At 41.9% G+C, this 22,291-nt stretch overlaps 1 protein-coding gene across 3 annotated transcripts in view; it reads left to right on the plus strand.

The window, feature by feature from the left end:
- The window catches only part of Zdhhc13 (zinc finger DHHC-type palmitoyltransferase 13), a 39,224-nt gene extending 22,998 nt beyond the window's left edge, over positions 1-16,226 (plus strand). For all 3 annotated transcript variants that reach the window (XM_041659606.1, XM_041659616.1, XM_041659622.1), the window contains 7 exons: positions 4,447-4,571; positions 5,392-5,454; positions 6,069-6,162; positions 7,781-7,864; positions 11,841-11,998; positions 14,064-14,161; positions 15,664-16,226. In XM_041659606.1, coding sequence (XP_041515540.1) covers positions 4,447-4,571; positions 5,392-5,454; positions 6,069-6,162; positions 7,781-7,864; positions 11,841-11,998; positions 14,064-14,161; positions 15,664-15,802 — 761 coding nt within the window. In that variant the 3' untranslated portion in view covers positions 15,803-16,226. The remainder of the gene's footprint in view (positions 1-4,446; positions 4,572-5,391; positions 5,455-6,068; positions 6,163-7,780; positions 7,865-11,840; positions 11,999-14,063; positions 14,162-15,663) is intronic.
- The last annotated feature ends 6,065 nt before the right edge of the window (positions 16,227-22,291 follow it).

Here is a 22,291-nt window from a genome sequence, read left to right on the forward strand (position 1 = left end):
ATGTTAGGGGAATTGATTTTCACACTAGATAGAATCTGGGGATATCAGCATGCACACAATGGAATATGTCACATGCTGAACCTTGAAGCACCACTTTGACCATACTGCTATGAAATCATGTGAACCAGTAGGTGGCACACTTCACCCAAGGGTAGTGTTTTCCAAGATGAATGCTACATGCTGCTGGAACTGCCCTGTGGGTTTGCTGCTGTTTTTTCTTGTAGAGACCTCAACTAAATATTTAAACTTGTCTTGCTCAGGCTGCCAGTTAGGATTTACCAAGGGCTTCTTCCTATAGCCAGTGTGTTATCAGGCAGCGTGCTTCTGAATTTCAGGACCTTTTTCTTGTTTTGTTTATTTCAGATGAGGTCTCACTTTGTAGTCCTAGCTGCCCTACTTGGCTGTCATGACAAGGCTGGCCTCAAACTCGCTGAGATGTTACATCTCCTGAGTGCTCCAGCGTAAAGGCTGGCTTTCCTCCCACAAGATAGGCAAGGACACTCACCACTGTACTAACAAGAATTACCTTTTCTTTTTATTAATATGTATCATTGGACAAGTTACTTGACTTCAGGTTTATGTTTGTTGAGGACAGCAGTTCCAAGCTCTTGGAATGGCTGCAAGAATTCCTATACTGTTGATGTCTAAAGGCTGTGCAGAGTCCCCATTACATAATTGGTATTTTTAAATAATACGTTGTGTCTTAGGGACAACTCAGTGATCTTTTTCTGTTGGTCTCTTTTATGTGTTCAGTTTGCTTTTATGAGAGGGACTGGATGAAAGGAAAGAAAACTTTAATAATGATTCAAGCTACAATTAGGACTTGGTAAAGAAATGATAAACCACTGAGTGTTTCCTTTACGATGCTGGCTGTACTAAAGTCTGTTCTGGGTACGTGAAAAGCCCTCGTGGTTTCAGTCAGCTGTCGGTATGACTTAGTTTTTAAGTCAAGTAGCAGAAAGTCAGGAGCTTGCTGTGCTGATGCATGCATGCCTGTCTGTGACTCCAGCGCTTGGGAGATGGGTAGGAGAATGGAAAGCTTGAGGCTGACCTGGGCTATACATTGAATTCAGATCCAGCACAAACCCTGGGTTTGATACTTAGCACCAGAAGAAGAAAAGAGGGAAGAGAGACTTGGGAACTTTGAGTGGCTACACTGAACTGTGTGACTGGGTGACTGAGCTCTGGTGTAGTAGTACGAGGACTTGAGTCCCCAGGCAAAGGACAACAGCTTTTCTCTGAAATGATCAATACAGACCCAAAGTGTGATGCCCTCTTGAATTCTATTTTTTTATTTATTTATTTTTTTTTGGAGAAAATGGTAAGTAATGCAAGCATTTTATTTACAGGAGCATAGCCAGTAAACTGGTATGTGAGAAATAGCCTTGCTGCTACCCTAGAGATGGCATCACTCCTCCCAGTTTCACATGCTGGGAGATGTCATTTGGAATGACATTGTCACTCTGGAGCCATTAAGAAATGCATGGTCTGTCTGTTATGCTAGGCCTTGGCCAAAGTTGGTTGCTTCAATGTTGCAAATGAGACTCTTGGTGATTGCTCAGGCAGCCAATTGTCTCTGTCAGATACTACTCACTTTGGAAGCTGCTTGATTGCATGTCCTGCCTACTTAAGTAATGTTATCTCCCTTCTCAGGCCTTTGATGAGGTTGAAAATTAGATAGTCATAGTTACCTTCCTCTTATAATTTAGCCAAGCTTATTTCTGATGCAAGACTTAGACTCCTTAGGATAGAATGTTTATTAAAACATTTAGCATATATTCCTTGCTTAATATTGTTTATACTAGTTGTAATCTAGTAATATCTAACTTTATACTTGATACTTGTTCCTATTGTATATAGTTTGACATTGGGTTTGGATCACTCTTGTTTAGACAAAAGGGGGAAGTGATGGGGAAGCCTTGTTAACCAATTATCTTTAAGAGGTGGGACCAAGTTAGGGTGTGGCTTTCTGGGACCTGAAGAAAAATGGCCCAGGTACTATCTCTGTGGTTTCCTCACCAAACAGATGAGTTTTGACTTCTTGTTCCAGTTTCGTGATGTTTCCCCTTATAATAAATAAAAATATAATTGTTTATCTTTAAAAAAAAAGAAATGCATGTATTGAGCAAATGCGGGAATAAGCTGATGTCAGGTAACGCTAAAGGAGAGCAGTAGTGTGGACTACAGGCAGGGAGTCTAAGGGATGAAGCCAGGTGGTCATGTTGTAGGGGAGCAGGTTTTAGCCCTGCATCTTCAGTAGTGCCACCAGCTTACAAGGGAAGCCAACACATCTCCAGATACTGTATTTGAAATTCTGAAAGCCATAGAGAGCATTCCTGGGTTCAGGAAAAGGTGAAGTCTTTCAACAAATCTGAAAAGACAAGCAAGAGAGATAACGAAGTTGAGTCTTGAACATTTTGTAATTGTGGCTTTAAAAATAAGATGGTGGGGAATATTCATGGTTAACACAGAAATGAGGAATCTGTCTGCCTTCCATGTGAGGGGTTAAAGTGCAGATCCCTTTATTTCGGAGAGGGAAGCCAGTGATGCTTCTAGGGCTTGTCTTAAAGTTATTTATAGTGGAAACACCAGGTTCAGTCAACTTACCCTGCAGGACTACCCCAAGCCTGAACCAAAGGAATTTTGAGGCTATAACATGTAAGTTATTAGGACTTAGTAGAGGAAAACTGCATCTAATTTTAATAAAAATTCATTTTGTGTATCATTTAAAAGTGTTCCTCTTCATTCAGTGTAACCTTTGTTAAACTTCCATTTCATAGAATTTATTTAGCCTCTATATCTTTCTTAAAAGTAGTCTCACATATATATTAACTGTGATAAACTAAATGTCTTGGTTACGGCTTTTATTGCTGTGATACAGCACCATGGTCAAAAGCAACGTAGGAAAGAAAGGGCTTTTTCAGCTTTTAGCTTGTTGTCCATCTTCCACAGAAGTCAGGGCAGGAACCTGGGGTGAGGAACTGCTCCCAGAAGCCATAGAGGGGAGCTATTTATTATCTTGCTCAGCCTACTTTCTTATAACACCAGGACCTGCCTCTCCTCTGGGTAACACCATAGAGGGCTCCCACATCAATCATCAATCAAGAAAATGCACCACAGGTCAGTCTGGTGGGGATACTTTCTCAATTGAGGGTCTCTCTCTCTTTCCAAATGATTAAACTGGCTCAAGTTGACATAAAACTAGCTAGCACAGTCAGCCAGCAGGATTCATTCTGTCTGTCTGAACCAGGCATGTTTGTGCTAGTCTCTGGATTAGATCAGTGTTTCTCAAACTTCAGTGTGGGATGAAGCCTGTGGAGAGCTCCATAAATCCAGTCTCGGGTGGTTGGTGTGGTCTGTTTAGAAGTTGACCTTAGCTGCCTGACTGTCTGCTTATGTTCTTCCCTTCCTGTTCTTCATTTTTTTTGCTGTTGTTCCTCTTCCTTCTTTCTCTCCCTCCCTTCCCACTTTCTTCCCATTTAGTTTCATTTCTGTTAGATCTTTGAGATAGTGTCTTACTCAGTAGCCCAGACTAACCTAGAACTGCCTCTGTAGCCTAGGTTGGCCTCTACTCAAAAGCCTCCTGCCTGAGCACTCCTTGTCTTGGCATTCAGCTCAAAGTTCATTGCTGGTTGGTTGGTGGACCACACTTTGAATAGCAAGAATTGAACATCTGTTTTATGGCCTCCTTTTCTGTTCTGAAGTTAGCACAAGGTGGCTTGGTAACACCTTGTAAGGCAGTAGTTACTGTGCTAAACCAATAATATTTACACTGGGCACGGCCAGGCTTATTGCTGTCTCGTTGACTTATTACTGCATACTTGTTTCTTCTCTGTAGCAAAATAGTACTTAGTATTTTTTTTTAAGTACCGCTTTAAAAACATTTTAAAGTGGACAGTTTTTAGTCCTTGTAATCTTTTTCAGCATAAACTTACTCCTATTTCCAGTAGTGTGTAATTTGTCCTCATTTTGCAAGAAGGGCGATTATTAATTCAGAGCAGTTAAAAGGACAGGTTACTAAACTCTCCAGTAGTTAACACATGCAGTCAGTTCTGTACTTTATAGGAAAGTGCATTGAAATCTCTGACCCAAGGATTATGAAAGTGGCTTGGAGAATATTTTTCTCGATGATCTGAGGAAATCTGCAGTTACACCTTGAGAAGTTAATTTGGGGAGGCCTAGATATTTCCCAGTCTCCAGAATGATTGCAGCTTTTGTTAGTATTCAAAATGGGCTTCAACAGTGAAGAAGCAATGGTTTTGACTAACTAGGAACAAACTTGTGTAGGATTAGAACCTGGAACAGGGCCACTTTGGGTGGGTGGTGGGTGTCCATGGGGAAGTTGGGAGCAGGTTGCATGAAAGAGAGGTTCAGAGGGACAGTGATAACATTGCTCACGTCACACACTGATGCTTTCCTCAGTATGTTCCTTAACATGACTTTAACATGTAGCAGGCAGCCCTTTCTATGTTGCTTTCATTTTCAGCATCATAGCCTTTCTCTATTTTTTCTACAAGACTTGGGCAACGGATCCAGGCTTCACTAAGGCTTCTGAGGAAGAGAGGAAAGTGGTGAGTCTTTTTTTTTAAAATGTCTTTTTCTGAAAGTCATGGCCGTATTGGCCTTTGGTGCAGCTGCATCTATAGTGCCTGCCACTGAACAGTGTCAGTGTGGGCTGATGAGAGATCCGTCCAAATGGGATTCCTACACAGTTACAGTTAAGTTTTAGAAATGCCTATTTTCTGTAAAAGTGACACCCTACCATACTTTTCTAGAGTTGATTTTTGTTCTTGGATCTCCCCCTTCATTACAGTTTTGGATTAGTGCCTTTTGTCTAGAATGCCTAGCTCCATGAAGGAGTGATGATGCTGGAGTGTAGTGGGTTCCCCCTTCCTAGTAGCTGAGAAGATACCCCCTTTCTTCCTCAAGTATGAAGTGCCCAGAGACATTTGCTCCTGGGGTTTAGAAGTAGGGGAGAACGTTGTCTTCTACTACCTAATACCTGTCCGAAAGACCCAGGCCTCCTGCTTGTAGCCATAAGTTTGGGCTTTTATCCATGAATTTTGCTTTTTTAATGAGTAGGGTGTGTGTGTGTGTGTGTGTGTGTGTGTGTGTGTTTCTTTGTCCCAGCAGGCTATAACTGCCATTTGAGAGAAGGTAGTAAAGGGTGTGGGAGTATAATTTTTATGCAGTCAGATTTCTTGGCTGCTGCCTGAAAGAACACCTTGAAAAGTCACGTTATTTCAGGAACAGAATGGTTGGGTGGGGAGTATTCCAGATTGTGGTGCTGGCTGCTTTTGAAGCTGGAAGTGAAGTGAGAGCTGTGAAAAGTGCGTACCATGTATGACTGCCCAGGCAAACGCACCCTAAGGCCAGACTTGTGTCTTTCAGAGTATTGTCACCCTCGCAGAGACTGGCTGTCTGGACTTCAGATCATTTTGCACATCATGTCTTGTGAGTCTCTTCTGTTACTACTTTGTGTTCCATAATTCTTAGTAGCGTTGCTTATGTAAGCATTTGTCAGTTTTTCATAGCATGTGTATACACTTTTGTTTTTCTCCCTGGCTCTCATTTTGTATTACTGTCAGATCAGTTTTCTGCCATGAGCCTATGAAAGAATATTTATAATCTCATGAAGCTCCCTGTGGTTAACTCTTCGTAAATTATCTGTAGTGCTTTTATTTGCTTTTCCTATCATGAAGTGTATGTTAGAAATCACTGTAAGTCAGAGGCACCTCATCATCTCAAACTGCAAACGGGAACCTCCTATTTTGCAGTTGACTTGAGGCTTAGAAGAAGAGAGCAAATGGTCGGAAGAGCCTGGAAGGGAACTGAGGTTTCCGTTTTTCTTACTCCAGTGCTCATGCTGACTGTGTCACTGCTTGAGCTTCCCTTAGCCTCCTGGAGGTGCAGAAGTAAATACTAGTAAGGCCTCTCGGGGCTTCTGTGCGAGTGAGTCATCTAGTTAGGATTACTTATGCCAGTCTTCTCTGACATAAGATTAAAGGTTTGCTTATGCTCTGTTACCAAAGACTGTTTTTGCTTAGGCCTCTCTTAATTTCCCTCAGATAAGGAAGCCTTTAAGGTCACTGCATTGCCATGTATGCAACTCTTGTGTGGCCCGATTTGATCAGCACTGCTTCTGGACTGGACGCTGCATAGGTGAGAGACTTCATTTTTTCCTTAACCTCTTTGGTGAAGTTAAGTGTATTTAGTTATACGTGTGGCTCAAAAAGAAATGGAAGGCTTTCCAAGGTCTCCATTTTGTAGCTGCTCCTCAAGAATCTCTATGGTTAAGACTTGGGAAAATGATTAACAGGTTGCTGATGACAGTTGCTGTCATTTGTGTAGCATTTTAGAGTTTATGAAATACTTTCATAGGTGGTGTCCAGTTTGGTCATCTGAGCGTACCTGTGAGGTTGTTATTACTATTTCTATTTCAGGGCAGAAGGTGTAAACAGTTGAGATTATTTTGTAGTATTCATTTTCCACTGCAAATGTCACACTCTTTTCTTATGTTGTGACTTACCTTCTTCACCTGCCTCCTTCAGTGCTCAGGTGGGAGACAGAAGCAGAGATGACAGAAGGGGCTATGAGGGATTTCAGTAGGGATTTTCTTTTATCCCCCTAAGGAACTTGAGGCTTCAGGTCAGGCAGATTCCTGTGATATATTCTGATGTTCTCTTTGCTTCCTGTGAAAGGTAGCTGGGTGATTCCTGGGGTCCCAATCTTCCCAGGCCCCATTCTCTCATAAAGATTAGATGATTGGCGTTATGCCAGTCAGATTGAATGGCAGCAAGAAAGCAGTTCTATGTTTACCAAACTGCATTTGATAGTGTTTCCACATGCAGAGTCCTGTTTGCTTACCACAGGCCAATGAAGTGAGAGAGGTCTTATCTCCTCTTGTTATTATAAATGAGACTGCAGGATCAGAAAATCCAGTGGTGTTAGCTACAGTAATACAGCTGATAATCATAAGCAAGGGTCGCTTGTTGCAGTGGGTACATTCAGATGCTATGAATATTGCTGCTTCACAGGAAAATGACACTGAGGAACATTCATGTTGTTAGCACCAAAATGTTCCCACCTCTACCATCAAGCAACTAACACATTGTAGGAAGAGCTTTGGTTGCCTGGAGCCCCTTACCCCTTCCTTCTACAGCCTGTTTTAGGCCGTGTTCCCCCACTTTGCTATGTAGTCCACCAAGGTAGGTTATGTACTTGCTGCTCTTCAGTTTTGCTGTTTCTGTTCCCTTTCACGTTAGTCTTTGATGCCCATAGGTTGTTCTTACCTAAACACATTCTGTGAGAAAGGAACCAGATGTGATTTCACCTGTTCACCTCCCACTAGTAGTGTACAGCGGTTCAAAGGTAGTTTTGCCTAGTTAACTTTGCCCTATGCAAAGTGTCTTCTTTTAGGCTAGTGGGAAGTTTTTTTCTTTTTTTCATTTTTGATTTTTTGAGACAAGGTTTCTCTTTAGCTTTGGAGCTTGTCCTGGAACTAGCTCTTGGAGACCAGGCTGGCCTCCAACTCACAGAGATCTGCCTGCCTCTGCCTCCTGGATGCTGGGATTAAAGGCATGCACTATCACTGCCCAGCGAGAAATATTATTTAACACAAACACCTGACTGTCCTATCAGAGCTGTCTGGTTTAGTAGTATTCAAAAGCATAGCAAGCCTGTTTCTTCTGTTTGCTTTGAAGATATTTCACAGAAGAGTAGTCTGGGGAGTCATTAGGAAAGGAAAATATTAAGTATGGTTTCTTTCTTTCTGACTCAGGTTTTGGCAACCATCATCATTACATCTTCTTCTTGCTTTCTCTTTCCATGGTATGTGACTGGATCATTTATGGATCTTTCGTCTGTAAGTATAAATGTTTCTTACAAGCTCGTGCACCTGTACCCCGTTCTCTTCCTTATGAACCCTTGTCTGCCACACTCTGGCCAGTGTGTAAACCTTACCCCTACTGAAAGAATGAAGTCGGGCCTTTAAAACTTTCACACTGGAAAGCTGCAAGAGCTGTAAGAAGGAGGTAGTAGCTCTGCCATACTTGGGAGAGTGCCTGGGTGAATCAGAGTGATCAGAAAGACACCGATTATGTCGCGTGTAGACATGTCCTCCTGGAAGAGAGACCTGGCACCCGAGTGCAGAGCAGCAGGTGGGGAGTAAATGAGGCAGAAAGAAGAGGCTGGTGGTGAGAGGTTGAAGGACGTGGCCACAGCAAATCAAAGAAAAGATTCTGAGAGTACAGGCCATTTGAGAAGAATCACACTGAAATTGAGAACAGAGGGGAAACTGTCACCCAGGAGAAATTGGGAAGAAAATGCTAGCTCACTTGTTCTGCAGTCCTGGATGAGAAAATAACCTTCAGTAGCATGTTTTAAAGATGCCTAGGTGTGCCGTGCAGGGCTGTTCTGGGGTGACTATTAAGGTCAGGGTTTAATCTGAAGCATACAGGACATTTTGGTGAGCTCTTAAGAATTGAGTACCTGCACTCTTCACACCCTGAAAGAGGTCGTCTAAGGGAAGAACCTGTAGTGCTAGTATTTCTTATCTATGTATTTATTTGAACTTTGGCTTTTAACTATTCGTTGTTTATATATTTTGAAGACTGGGAAAATTTAGACATGGTCTTGACTGTTAATTTTTTCACACCTGGTGTCCTCCTCCTTACTGTTGCCGCTAACGTCCTAGCTTGTTGCTCTGCGTGAATGTCTTCAGAAACACAGTGTTTTCTTTTTCCTCCACATCCCAAGCCCGAGCACTCCTGTCCTCTCAGGCTGTCTCCTCTTTGCATCATCCTCACTTCTATCCCCACTTCCTTGTTTAAGTTTAGAGGGTTTGGGCGGGGGGATTGTCTTACATTTATTTATTTGTGTTTGGAGGACAATTTGCAGGAATCATTTCTCTCCTGAGATCTTCAGGGATCAAACTCAGGTCAGCAGGCTGGCAGCAACAGCCTTAAGCAACTAAGACAGCTCTTTGTGTGTGTGTCTTCCCTCCTGCAAACAGCCATGGTTAGGTTCTGTTGTGTTTGAGTTTTCTTGTTTGGAGGTTGGAGGAAACCAGGGCTGGGTTGCCTCTTGCCCCGGCACAGGCATAGTATAGGCTTCAGCCACTATCAGACCTTTCCCTCCTGACATGGTGGGTGTCTGTTCTCTAGAGAAGGCTTTATAAAATATAACCATGGCCAATTCAGACAGGCTTAGTTCTTGTCCAAATCTATAGCAGCCCTGAGTGTTTCAAACCGTCTTGTAACAAAAAGCCTTCAAGATCTTCACAGAGCTTCTCTGACAGCGGCCTTCTAAGGCTCGACAATGAAACCTGTTCTTGGAAACCTTCTAAGTCAGCCCATGGGCCAGCTTGTCTCTTGGACTTGATCCTAGCAGAAAGGAGCCAGACTTTGCACCACCCCGTCTCTCCTTCACTAAAAATAACCACGTTATTTGGTGTTGAGGTCCAGCACAACACCATGTTGATAAGGACAGCAGCAATTTCCATCGTATTCAGTCTTTTCAAGTTGGTTTTATGACACATATTTATTCTTTCCCTTCATTGTTTTCTTTTTCTGACTTTGACCAGTTTTCCTATGGTTTTTGTTTGTGAGGAGTCACATTGTCTTAAATTCTGTAGACTAGCTGAGCATGCTTTGTGATTGATGAAGATATTGTCTCATTTGTCTTTTTGTCCATACAGCAAGCACAAGCTTGTGCTCCATTTCTCTTAGCAAGAGAGAAATGCCCCTTCCTTGCCACCCACTCCTTGGTTTGCCATTCGTTTGTTATCACTAGAGTTACGTCACACACCCTCTTCCTTGTCACACAGCCTCTTCCTACGTCACACAGCCTCTTCCTACGTCACACACCCTCTCCTATGTCACACAGCCTCTTCCTGTGTCACACACCCTCTCCTATGTCACACAGCCTCTTCCTACGTCACACACCCTCTTCCTACGTCACACACCCTCTTCCTACGTCACACACCCTCTTCCTACATCACACACCCTCTTCCTATGGCCCACTGCCTGCCGCTGCTGCTTCAGCACAGACTCTGTCCACTGCTCTTAGAGAGTAGAAAGAGGTGAATCAGAAAGTCAGCATCCTACAGGGTGTTGGGAGAAAGCATTACATCATATCAGGAAGGGCCGTGTAACTGTCAGAGCTACCTAAAGATGACTGCCCTGGAACAATAAGAATTTGCTGTCAGGAAAGGGGCTGGATTTAGGTGGAGGGGAGGTGGGGAAGAATTGGGAGGAGTAAAGGGAGGGGAAACCATAATCAAGATATATTGTGTGAGAGGACTAAATCTGTTTTCAGACTACCTATAGGAAGGCTGCATTTGCATGGATTAAATTGTTACCTTGCATAAGATAATATAGATGACCACTTGCAGCCATATCTTTGATAAATCCAAAGTCAGTGTGAGCGCTTCACTGTAGGTCATGCTGTTATATTTAAAAAAAGAAAAAGAAAAAGAAAATCCCAGGAGGAAGCAGTAGAAATTCATGAAGACGCTAGATAGACTCCCCTTCTACCTGCTGTGGAAATTATATTCCTTCTTTTTCCTCTTTCCGTCCAGCACACAGGATGCCTCTTCCTTTGCTAACGGAATGAGAAGCTCTAAAATGTGGCGTTTGCTTTGATGTGTTGCCTTGATTGTTACTCGGCTCTTAGGTGCTTTAGGCATGTGTTCATGAAAGATGGTTAGGAATCAAAATGGGGGAAATTAGATGTTCAAGACTGAAATGAACGGCCTCGAGCTCATTTTCTTCCTGTCTCAGGAGATGCTCATGCTTCTTTGGGTAAATGTCTGAAACTGCTTACAGATTGTCAGAGGGCTTTGCAAAACACCAACGTGCAAATCTACAGAATTCTCTCTTCAGAAGTGATCTACCTTTTACCTGCTGTCATGGCACCTGTGAGCCTCATGACCTTGATTTGTTTTCTTGTTTCTGCTGCTTCCTACCTGTTTTCTCCTTGCTGCTGCTCTCAGTTTATGGGCTAGGGGTTAGAATCATGGCCACAGCGAAAGCCTCTTTTAATTGGAATTAGACACCCTGGAGGAGAAAATGATCAGTGACCATTTAAATCTTGCTCTGTATTGTTGTGCTGGACTGGTATATCTGTGCGGCCCTTCACCCTGGCCTTTCTTGAGAACATTATGAATCAGGCTGAAGGCAGAGGTATAACAGACCTGGCTCCCTATCACAGGTTGTGTCCTGGAGGTATCTGAATGCTTGTCTTATGTGTGGTGTTCTATATGGGCAATCCTGCTCATCTGAACCTTTAGTAAGTGTGTATATTCAGTCCTGTACTCAATCTAACTTCCCTTTAAGTGAAGATAACGTTCTTAAATTATTACATTTTATTAGATATCATTATCCTCACTTGTCAAACCCTTTAAAAAAAAAAAAACTCTGGCCGGTGTATTTTATATGCCAAGTGTGCTGTTTTTAGTGAGGGTTTTTCTGGGCCCTTTTTATTTTCACTCCCTCCTCTGTCGGCTGCTGGTGTGGTACCATCAAAGCCTCTCTACAGCTCGGGCCCCATTCACATCTCCAGCCCTGAGCTGGCTTGTAGAGAGTGAACTCCTGAACTTTAATCTGCTTTTGTTTTTTATTTGATTTGTTTTACTTTTGATGCTTGGAGCTTGGACCAAGGACCATATACCCATTAAGGATACTCTCCACCCTGAGCTACTCTTCCCATTCCTAAAGTTAAATTCTAATCTATTCTGTTGTCTGTCATTTCTCCCTAACTGTATAATTTTGTCTTTTTAGAGGATAGCTAGTTTTTTGTCATTGTAATAATGCTTTTTTTTTCCCCTTGTGGATTTACAGACTGGTCAAACCATTGTGCCACCACATTCAAGGAAGACGGACTGTGGACCTACCTCAGTCAGATAGTGGCCTGCTCTCCCTGGGTTTTATACATCTTCATGTTAGCAGCTTTCCACTTCTCATGGTCAACATTTTTATTAATAAATCAACTTTTTCAGGTATTCTCATTATGGCTCTGAGTGAAATTTCCAGGGACTCATAGTTGGGTAGAAAGACTTGACTTTAAAATTAGAAGACAAGCATCCAGCTCGTCCGGGGCACCCTCTGCGGGTCTAGCATGTCATCTCTCACTCTCTTTAATTTTAGTTTCCTTATCTGTGAGCTGAGGACAAGAAAGTCCATCTGTTCTCACGGGCAGCTTAAAGGTTAGAATAATAGATTGCTTGCTGAACTGTACCCACTCGGGAGTGGCCTAATCTGGCCTTTTACTTTATGTACAGAGAAGTGCAGTGAGTTGCTCAGCGTCACTCAGTGAGCGGCAGAATCAGAAATGGAGACGTCATTCTTCCAACAGTCCCATTCAGTGTTCTTTTCATGTTATATTTAAGCTGTGTAATATGTGAAAACATGATAGAAACTGTAAAAGTATTGCACAAATGCAAAGCAATTAATTCCATCAGTTCTTCCAGTTCTGTTACCTTATACAGTTCTTAGATAGATGCAAGAAGGGGGAAGATGAAAGTCGGGCCACTGACCAGTGGACTGGGTGACCACCTGTTGAGGAAGTTCACATGCCAGGGCAGTAGCAGCTTCAGCTTTCTGCAGAGCTTCCTTCCTGTGCTGTGCCCTGTTGCTGCAGCCTGTCTACGTGAAGTAGACAACAGTGATCAGTATAAGGCAGTATTATAAGACTAGGGTTTAGAGTATAGTATTACTCCGCAAAAGCAGAGCAGATCCCACTTTTGTGAGGAAAATCGTGATAGAAGTAAGAGGACAGGTGAAGGGAGTCAGGAAATGCTAAGGAAGAGGCCAACACTGATGAAACTGAGCATCTGTCCCTTCCTGACATCAGCCACTCAGTAGTGAGCATCAGTATTACCAGTGGATGCTCACCTGTTAATATTTAATTTATAAGCACACTTTGCAAAGCGTTTACACATCTAGTTCATCATAAACGCCTGAGGTAGGGAACATACCAGAGGAGTAGCTCAATTCATTAGGTGGGGAAATGAACTCTAACAAAGGTGGAGGGCCGGAAGCCTAATGATAAGGTGATATATGAGGTTCAGATACCCCTAGTAGTTAAGGTGGGCTTGGAGTCATAACGGCTCTAATGCAAGCTGCCAAGAGTTTAAAACATGAGAATTAGAAATTAAAGGCCAGCTTGGGCTATATAGCAAGACCTGGCTCTAAACCAGATGGTAGCATTAATATTTAAAGAAAGATTCATATATTTGTCTGCACTAAAGAAGAAAAATAAAGATTCCAGATAATTTTCACAAACAAGAATCTCACAATTGTTTATTTAAGGAACAAAACAATCCAGTTCTTTGAAAACTTTGATTTCCTAAATCCCGCAATAGAAGATGACTTTAACTGCATTAAATCAAGCTGAGTATGCGGGCTGATGGTTGGGAGCAGAAGCCAGTCCCAGCTCTGCCTCTCTCTCAGCTCTGTGCCTTGGACCACTTACTTCACCTCTCTGAGCCTCAGCATGTGTCTTAGATGTGTTAGCTCAGATCCTCAGCATAGGCTGATGAGGATGAGGTGATCACTCCATTCACAGATTGGGAATTGACACACAGGTTTAGACGAGGTAACCATGTGAACTGTTGTGGTCTCTAACGATTTAAGAATCTCTTAATCATCTTAGTTCTAACTCTTCAAATTTATGAGTTGGTTATTCCCTTTAGTGTAAACTCTTTTCTTTGCAACTTTTAAAGAAAAGTTCAGAACTCAGAAACTGATATTTGTGCTGATATTACCTTATACCCTGTTTCATTTCTTCAACAGATATATGTTTCTATATTGAAATCTAAATATGGCCACAAGACATGGCTGTAGTAAAAAATCATTTCATAATTCTGAGTCAATATATAGTGCTTTCTTGAATATTTGTAAGATTCAGATAATAAGTCTAGCTATTGTGTTTACAAGGGGAAATGCAGTTTAAGGTTGTGAAGTCTGGGGGCTGTAGTCTTGGTAGAGTACCAAATGTTTACCACTATTCTATAATGCGCTTTTAAGATGCAGTAATTTCTGATGTACCTCCATCTTTTTCAGATTGCATTTCTGGGCCTAACCTCCCATGAGAGAATCAACCTGATAAAGCAGAGCAGGCACATGAAACAGGCATTGTCCCTCAGGAAGACACCATATAAGTAAGTGAATTCTGGTCTGGTCACCAGTCCTTGGAAGATTCCCAGCCACTGATTTCTTGACCTAGTTCCATTCTCTAACTTACTATCTGCTAGAGCTAAGCCTGTCTTTCTTGGAAGCCTCAGTGTTAGGTTTTAAGTGATAAGGTCATATGCCCAGTGGGGTCAGGAATTTAGTCTGCTGGACACAGCACAAATATTATACTTTGAAGTTTTGCCAGAATGGGGACTCTCCAGTTGAACCAAGTGATCACAAGGTTGTGTGTTGCTGGCATGGAGTCAGCATGAGATAGTTAAACATGTGACTGACAGGCCAGCCACAAGGTGCTGCAGAAACCATTGGCTGGTGTGCCTTTCCAGAACCTGAGCGTGGCTTTCCAGGTACAGCCATTCTTTTAGTTCTGTTCAATGTGCCCACTTGTGTTGGGGAGAAGCTAGATTTTTAGACTGGGATGTGCCCCCTAGAGCACTGGCTCTGTGAAACCTGCCCTCAGTTTTAAAGTTAGAGCGCTTTCAGGGCTCTGGTCTCCTGGTGTGAAAGGCAAGGCTTTGAAGCCTATCTTCCCTGAAACCTACAGCAGTGTCTCGGAGGCTGGGAGTGTGGCAGAGGTGACCCAGAGCCCTCAAGGGATTTATGCACTCAGTGCTTATCTCAGTGGCAGTCTGTTTCAAAGCCTGCTCCTGGTGTTAGGCTGATAGACAAAGGAACCAGGGACTGATGTTTCAGTGTGTATTTATGGAGGAGAGAAGAGGTGACTACAGAGAGGACTGGAGAGACTTTAAAGCTGGTGATGCAGTCCATATCTTGGTAGTTTTGCTTGAGGAATGAATATTTACTCCATTGAAGTCTAGAAACAGGACAGAGGTGATAGTGTTGACTGAGGTTTCTGACCTGCCTGGTCCCCAGTCATTAAGTCCCAAAGAAATCACACAGAGTTCTACATTAGTTATAAACTGATTGACCCATTAGCTCAGGCTTCTTATTAACTCTTATAACTTATATTAGACTATTATTCTTGCCTGTTAGCCACATGGCTCGGTACCTTATTCAGTGAGGCAGTCACATCTTGCTTCTTCTGTGGCTGGGTCAGGACTGCAGAAAACAGAATCCTCTTCCCAGAATTCTCCCGTTCTCATTGCCCCGCCTCTACTTTCTACCTGGTTGTCCCGCCTGTGCTTCCTGCCTGGCTACTAGCCAATCAGCATTTATTTAAAACATACCTGACAGAATACAGACCATTGTCCCACACCAGTGATGAAGAAAGGTATACTCAAGTTGCTTACCTGGTGTCAGAGTCTCACAATAGTAATTCAGGTCCACAAATGGAGCTAGGTTTCAACTTTAGGGTTCCATACAGGGAGCTGCCACTTACCTCTCAATTTTCCAGAAGGTCCTCAGAGAGAGTGTATTGCAGTTGCTCAGGGATTACCTACAGTCTGGGTGAATGCTTGTCAGGAGCAACACAGGAAGCATAGTAAGCCATCTTCTCTTCTTTTCTTGACAGCCTTGGATTCACACAGAACCTGGCAGATTTCTTTCAGTGTGGCTGCTTTGGCTTAGTGAAGCCCTGCATGATAGACTGGACATCCCAGTACACCATGGTTTTCCACCCAGCCAAAGAGAAAGTTCTTCGCTCTGTATGAAGAAAAGCACCTCCGAACACACCTTGACTTGTTTTTGTTTCTGTTGGTGCTGGGAGGTCTGAAAGTGAAGTGAGATGCTGAGCTCACCATAGTTCAAAACTCTGGGCACACAGTCCTCAGGAGCGCGTACCCTCTGTCAGACCTCGGAAGAAGGCATGTTACTGAGCAGTCTGACAGACATACTTCAAAATCTTCCATATTTTCCCCAAGAATATGAGTTACTTTTTAAAAAACAGAATAGTCACTGATGATGGATTAAAATAGAGTATTTTCAGATACTGTATTGGCTTTCTAAAAATCGTACTCTTTAAACTTTTAATTTTTAATAAGTTATTTGTCCTTATTGTTCCTATAAATATGTAAAGAGTATTTAAATAGATGTACCTGTTTTACTTTCGCACTTAATAAAAATATTTTTTTTATACTTGAGACTTATTTCTGAAGCTTAACTTCTGTAGAATCTTGAGAAAACAGGTTGCCAGACATAGGGAAACTAATTTATGATTTTAGGAATGGGTGGAAATTGCTGTTGATGCCAGTAAGCAATGTTTTGCTTAATTTTCCTCTTAGAATTTGAATACATGAAGTCTTAAATATTTATATCAATTTTTACCCAGTGCCATTCAAATATTAGTTGCCTGGTGATTGTACTTACTGATCTCCCTTGTTCTAAAGGAAACGCTGATTCTGCCTAAGTATCGTTTGCACAGCTCTCCCAGTTAATCTCTCACTGAATCCTCCCATGGGTTCTCGTCATGGCCTGTCAGCCACCAAATGATGCTCTTTTATTGTACCAGTGTCGCTCTAGACCACTGCTCAGTCTTCAAGGATCCTTGCTCCTTCCTCCAGGAAGGACCTAAATGCAAAAGAAGCATCTTCTCCAGGGTCATATGGGTGTTGAGTGTGGATGCCCCGTAGAGTGTCAATCACCTAGAATATTGCCTAGTACAGTGTTCATGCAATAAATATTTGAATTAATGAGTTGAATGAAATAAAGAATTTTTAAGTAAGTTATGATATATGTGATCAGGATCACGAATGGTGGACAGGACTTTCCCAAGCTCTATCCTCTCCCTTCCTCACCAGCCCCTGTCTCAGTATTCTTTCGCTGTGAAGAGATACCGTGACCATAGCAGCTGTTAATGGAGGAAAGCATTTAATCAGGGATGACTTACAGTTCAGAGCTTTAGTCCATTATTGTCGTGGTTGGAAGCATGGTGGCACTCAGGCAGACATGGTGCTGGAGAGTACTAGATCTAGATCCATAGGCAGCAGGAAGAGAGTGTGAACCACTGGGCCTGCCTTGAGCTTCTGAGACCTCAAAACCCACCCCCAATGACACGCTTACTCCAACAAGGCCACATTTAATAGTGCCATTTCCTATATGCCTGTGGGGGCCATGCCGTTTTCACTCAAAGCACACCTACCAAGTCAGTTTAATCAGATTGTCCACAGAACATTTAGATCAGAATGAAGGAAACTAGGTAAGAGTCCTGGACTCAGATTCAAACTCCCTACCTGAGACCTTCAGAACAACCATATGTAGAATGAATTCTAATTGGTCTTAATATTAAAACACGGAGTCAGATATTAGGGGGTGAACGCTGAAAGATCAGAAAAGAAGCAGTCAGCCACTAGCTCTTATCTCTATGAAATCCTCAGACTGAAAGGGATATCCTTTCTCTACAAGTCCTCAGACTGAATGCTTTGACCATATGTCTCCTCACGCCTTATCCTTATATTATTCTCTCCACCTAGCCTTATCCCTTCCTGTCTCCACCTCCCTAGGGCTGGAATTAAAGGTGTGCGCCACCACTGCCTGGCCTCTGACTAACTAGTGGCTTACCTCTACGCTCTGATCTAAAGGCAAGCTTTATTTGTTAGATCACAAACAAAATATCACCGCAACTATATTCCAGGTCTTTATAGATAGAAAGTGCATTTTGTGTATTTAGGTTACTCCACACTGGTATATTGACCTGTTATAATCATGGAGCTTTGTAAGACAGAGGAAATGGCACTTTAAATGAAACTAGTATTAGGTAGCGAACATTAAAAGGGGTTCAGAGTAATGCAAATGAGACATAAGAATTGAGAGGCTAAGGAGAGACTCGGTACTATCAAGGGATTGTTTATAAATGGTGATGTGGGATTCCCCTCTGTATGCTATGAATACCTTTGGTTAATAAAGAACTGTCTTGGGCCTATGCAGGGAATAGAGTTAGGTGGGGAAAACTAAACTGAATGCTGGGAAAAAGGAAGAGTTAGAAGCCATGAAGCCCCGCCGGAGACAGATGCCTGAACTTTACCCAGTAAGCCACAGCCACATGGCAATACACAGATTTATGGAGATGGGTTAAATTAATATGTAAGAACTAGTTAATAAGAAGCTAGAGCTAATGGGCCAAGCAGTGTTTTAAATATCACAGTCTGTGTGTGGTTATTTCAAACAAGTGGCCTTCCTCCAACAAATTGGTACCCAACATGGCCAACTAAAATCCACTTAAAACCTGAGAGGGCTTGAAAAGGAATTCTAGACAAAAAATACAGAATTTAACACAGGTTTTTGCTGTTTGCTGGTGGTGTGCCACAGCTCCTTTAAGAGAGGTTTTCCTGTAGTAGGTGGAAAAAGCCACGTCATTTTGAAATGGTGGCTTTCTGGACAATGCTACCAGTGTGACCTCTGGTTTTTTCAGGAGGCCGAGCATTTAAATGGGGTTTATAAGCAGCATGTTACAAACTGCTTAATGGCTCAACGTAGACCCACTACATACATGGAACTGGGGCAATGTGCATGGATTGCAGAGGCAGTAAACAGACTTCTATCATGTTGGACTGTGCAGAGCAAGCAGACAGGGCCATATAAACCCTAGTAATGCCACAGCTTAAGTTTTTAAGACATGCTTAGCATTTTAAGAAGTGTTCCTGGATAGTAAAGAATTACAGATACACAATAAGGACAGATTCTAAATGGATCACAGTGTTGGATAAATGTATGTAGGCTTGGGAGAGAGAAGAAAAAGAGTATAGGGAGTTATAAAAATAAATTGTTAAATAAAACAGTCTTTAAAGAGACAGTACAGATAATCATAGATTAAAGGAGTAAAGATAATAAAAATAATAAGCCATGTAAAGATAGAATATTCACAGAGAGTCTGGTTTATGTATATTGTATTTTCTTTGAATTTTTTGACTGTAAAGGAGCTAAGTAACCAACATACATTAAAGTTGTTGTCTTCAAAATTTGGGTCTAAGTATATGTTGCTTTGGAAAAGAGGTTCTTCTTTTGTTTCCACAGAGGATGAGAACCTGTGGATTGCTTCTAGATTAATATGGATTGATGGACCAAGACCCCCTGAAAGGTCACCGTGAACCCCTCAAAAACTTACTTTACCCAATAAACAGCAGGAAGCAGTTTGAAGAGAAATATGGCCATATTCCCAAATATTATTTGTAAATGTTTTTTTACATTTTAAAGGAGGATATGCTATAGAGATTTGCATTGGTATGGATCTTGGCCTATTGATACAAATTTAAGGTCAATTTTGTTTTATATGTATATTTCTGCTCTTGATTAAGGTATTGTGTTTGTGCAGTTCATTTTAAAATGTAATACATAATTAAGAAATATAGGTTAATAGTCATCTATAATAGTCAAACTTGTAGTCATGTTAGCTAGATTTTCTAGATGTATAGAGATATATTTTAGTTAGATAGGTAGTCTTCAAATTTTTCAGAGACCTTCAGAATATTGCATTTAAAATGTTTTAAGAAGTTAGGACTTTTCATGACATGAAACACATCTGCTCAGGCAGCATCAATCTACTTCAAGAGGAAGATGGGCATTGAAGAGGCTACTTATAGAGTTGGTTAGCCATTTGAGCAAGAAACTGCTCTTGCCTGGACTGCTTGATGAACTGGACATGCAGGATCCACAGAGAAATGACTGCTGAACTTGCCTAAAGATGAGACTATCCTTTGGGGTTCCTGCTTCATGGAAGAGTCTGCCAGACATTCTTAAGGACACAGAAGACAGTGACTGACAAACTGCCAATATAGGCAGAACTATCTTTGCAATATCTTGCTTCATGGAAAAGTCTGCTGGATACTATAGGCCTATAGACTGAAGATGGATGCCCCAGCAGTACAGATATCTCTGTCAATTCTAGAGTTTTGAAAGTTGCTTACAATGCACTTCATGCTGTGAATACCATTGGTTAATAAAGTATTAAACTGTCTTGAGCCTGCAGAGGGAAAACTAAACTGAATGCTGGAAGAAAGAAGGAGTTAGAAGCCATGTAGCCCTACCAGAGACAGATGCCGGAATTTTACCCTGTAAGTCACGTGGATATACACAGATTTATGGAGATGGGTTAAATTACTATGTAAGAGTTAACCAATAAGAAGCTAAAGCTAATGGGTCAAGCAGTGTTTTAAATAATAAAGTCTTTGTAATTATTTCGGTTCTGGGTGGCCAGGACAGAACAAGCAGCCTCCCTCCAACAGAATGGTAGCATTTACAAAAAACAGGGTAGGCCGCCAAAGCAACAAGAAGGATAACTTGGTTGTAGTAAATTTGGTACTTCAAGGGAAGTCAAGGGAACTAATGTGATAGTAACTATCTCCTCAATGGCTTTAAGTATCCTCAGTATTTGTGTCTAAACACAACATAAGACTCATTTCTTCCTTCTGTTGTGGTCCAGATGTCAGCAGGTATCCTTCCATTCAGAGACACACCATTACTGAATGTTTTCACATCTAAGGCACTTTCTGTGTGGAGAGAACATAAATACTCATCCAAGAAACTTTGGCCAACAGGGCTTCATTGGCCAAACCCCATCATCTGTCCCAGAGAGCTACAAAAGCATCTAGGAAATGGAGTGCATCCAAGTGCCTGAGATTGTCCACCATGAGGTTCTCTGATGTTCTTAACTTTCTTCATTGCATATCTTCTCAATGTTGGTGCATTCTGTTCTGTCTGGCTTCTGTTCTTTTCTACTGCACTCAACAGATATTTATAAAGTGCTTTGATTTGTGCCTTTGTTGTTAAATGAAAGGGCATCCCATTCTAACAAGGATGCAAGGAAATTCAAAATTCGAGGCAAGGAGGTCGTACACCAGCTGTGGGAGTGCAAAGCTGAGCTCATCTGCTCAGATACTTGAAAAAGTACTTTGAAAGCATTTGACTTGTGCCTGAAGGAGTCAGGTTAAGGAATAAAGAGGGAGGGAGTCTCCATTTTCCAGGAATTCAAAGCAGAAAGAAGAGCATCAGCAAAGGCATGGTGAGCAGAGAGTACAGGGCATGTTAGGACAGATTTAAATCTGAGTGTAGCCTGAACTTGTGTGGAGGATAAGTTATGTGATAGACTTTTACTGGTGGTAGTGCCTCCCCAGAATTTATGATAAGTCCTCAAATCTCGTCCCTCAGAATACAACTATATTTGGAGATAAAACCTTTAGAGAAATAATTAAGGTTGGAGCAGATTACATGGATAGGCCTTGATTAGCTCTGGTGTTCTTATTGAAAGCCAGGACATAGACACACTTAGCGGGCAGACCGTGTAAAGACAAGATAATGAGACTTACAAGAAGCCAATCACGTTGACCCTTGATCATGGATTTTCAGCCTCCAAGAATGGGAGAGATTTTCTATTGGTTAAGCCACCCAGTCTGTGGTGCTTTATTGCAACAGCCCTAGTAGACCAATATGTAAACCAAATGGGAATGGAAAGTTGTCTTTTAGAAGTCCCCTTGAGTCAGAAGCAAAGGTATTAGGAGTGGGGCAAGAAGATGAAGGACAGATCAAAACCACTGGGTGACAGTTTTAGCTTGGGTGCTTCCTCGGTGGGGCTGGCATCTGAAATGCAGCGGAGGAGGAGGCTGCATTGTTCTGCAGTCATGGCACACACGTGTCTTTGACTTCTAAGCAAGCCTGGCGTCTATTACAAGGCAAAATAGCGTATTGCTCTTAAAATCCACCTAGGACCTTGTCCAAGGCAACACGGAAGCAGTGCTAAATGACTGCTTGTTTTAAAGATAGCCTTTCTTGGGGCTTGTTTTCATAGCTTTTATCCAAGAGATTTATATTTGTATTCCAAGTAGTTAAGGAATCGCAGAGAGATGGGGAAAACGAAACAGTGTGGTTGCTTTAAGAAGATACATATACTCAAGCCACGGAAGAGGCAGAGAAAGACATGTCTAATTGGCTGTGTTTCATTGGTGAAGCTAGAAATTTGATGTAAGAGGGGTGTCAAGAAAATTACTAAACCCCAAAGAACCACAGAGTAAGAGAAAATCCTGTCATTTGTAACACGGAGCCACATCTCAAGTCTTGTTGTCTTTTCCCAGGTCCCATAGTTTTGCAAAGCCCATGCTAGGACAAAGGATCAACCTTTCATTCATTCTATTAGTTCTGATTTTCCTCTTAGCATCAGCTTTCACGTTCTCTGTTTCCTCGGACCGCCTGTTTTCTTCTCTACTCTCGGTGAT

Source organism: Microtus oregoni, unplaced genomic scaffold (assembly GCF_018167655.1).
Source record: "Microtus oregoni isolate MIOR12 unplaced genomic scaffold, Mior012 000000F_ref0000247, whole genome shotgun sequence".
NCBI classification, from domain to species: Eukaryota; Metazoa; Chordata; class Mammalia; order Rodentia; family Cricetidae; genus Microtus; species Microtus oregoni.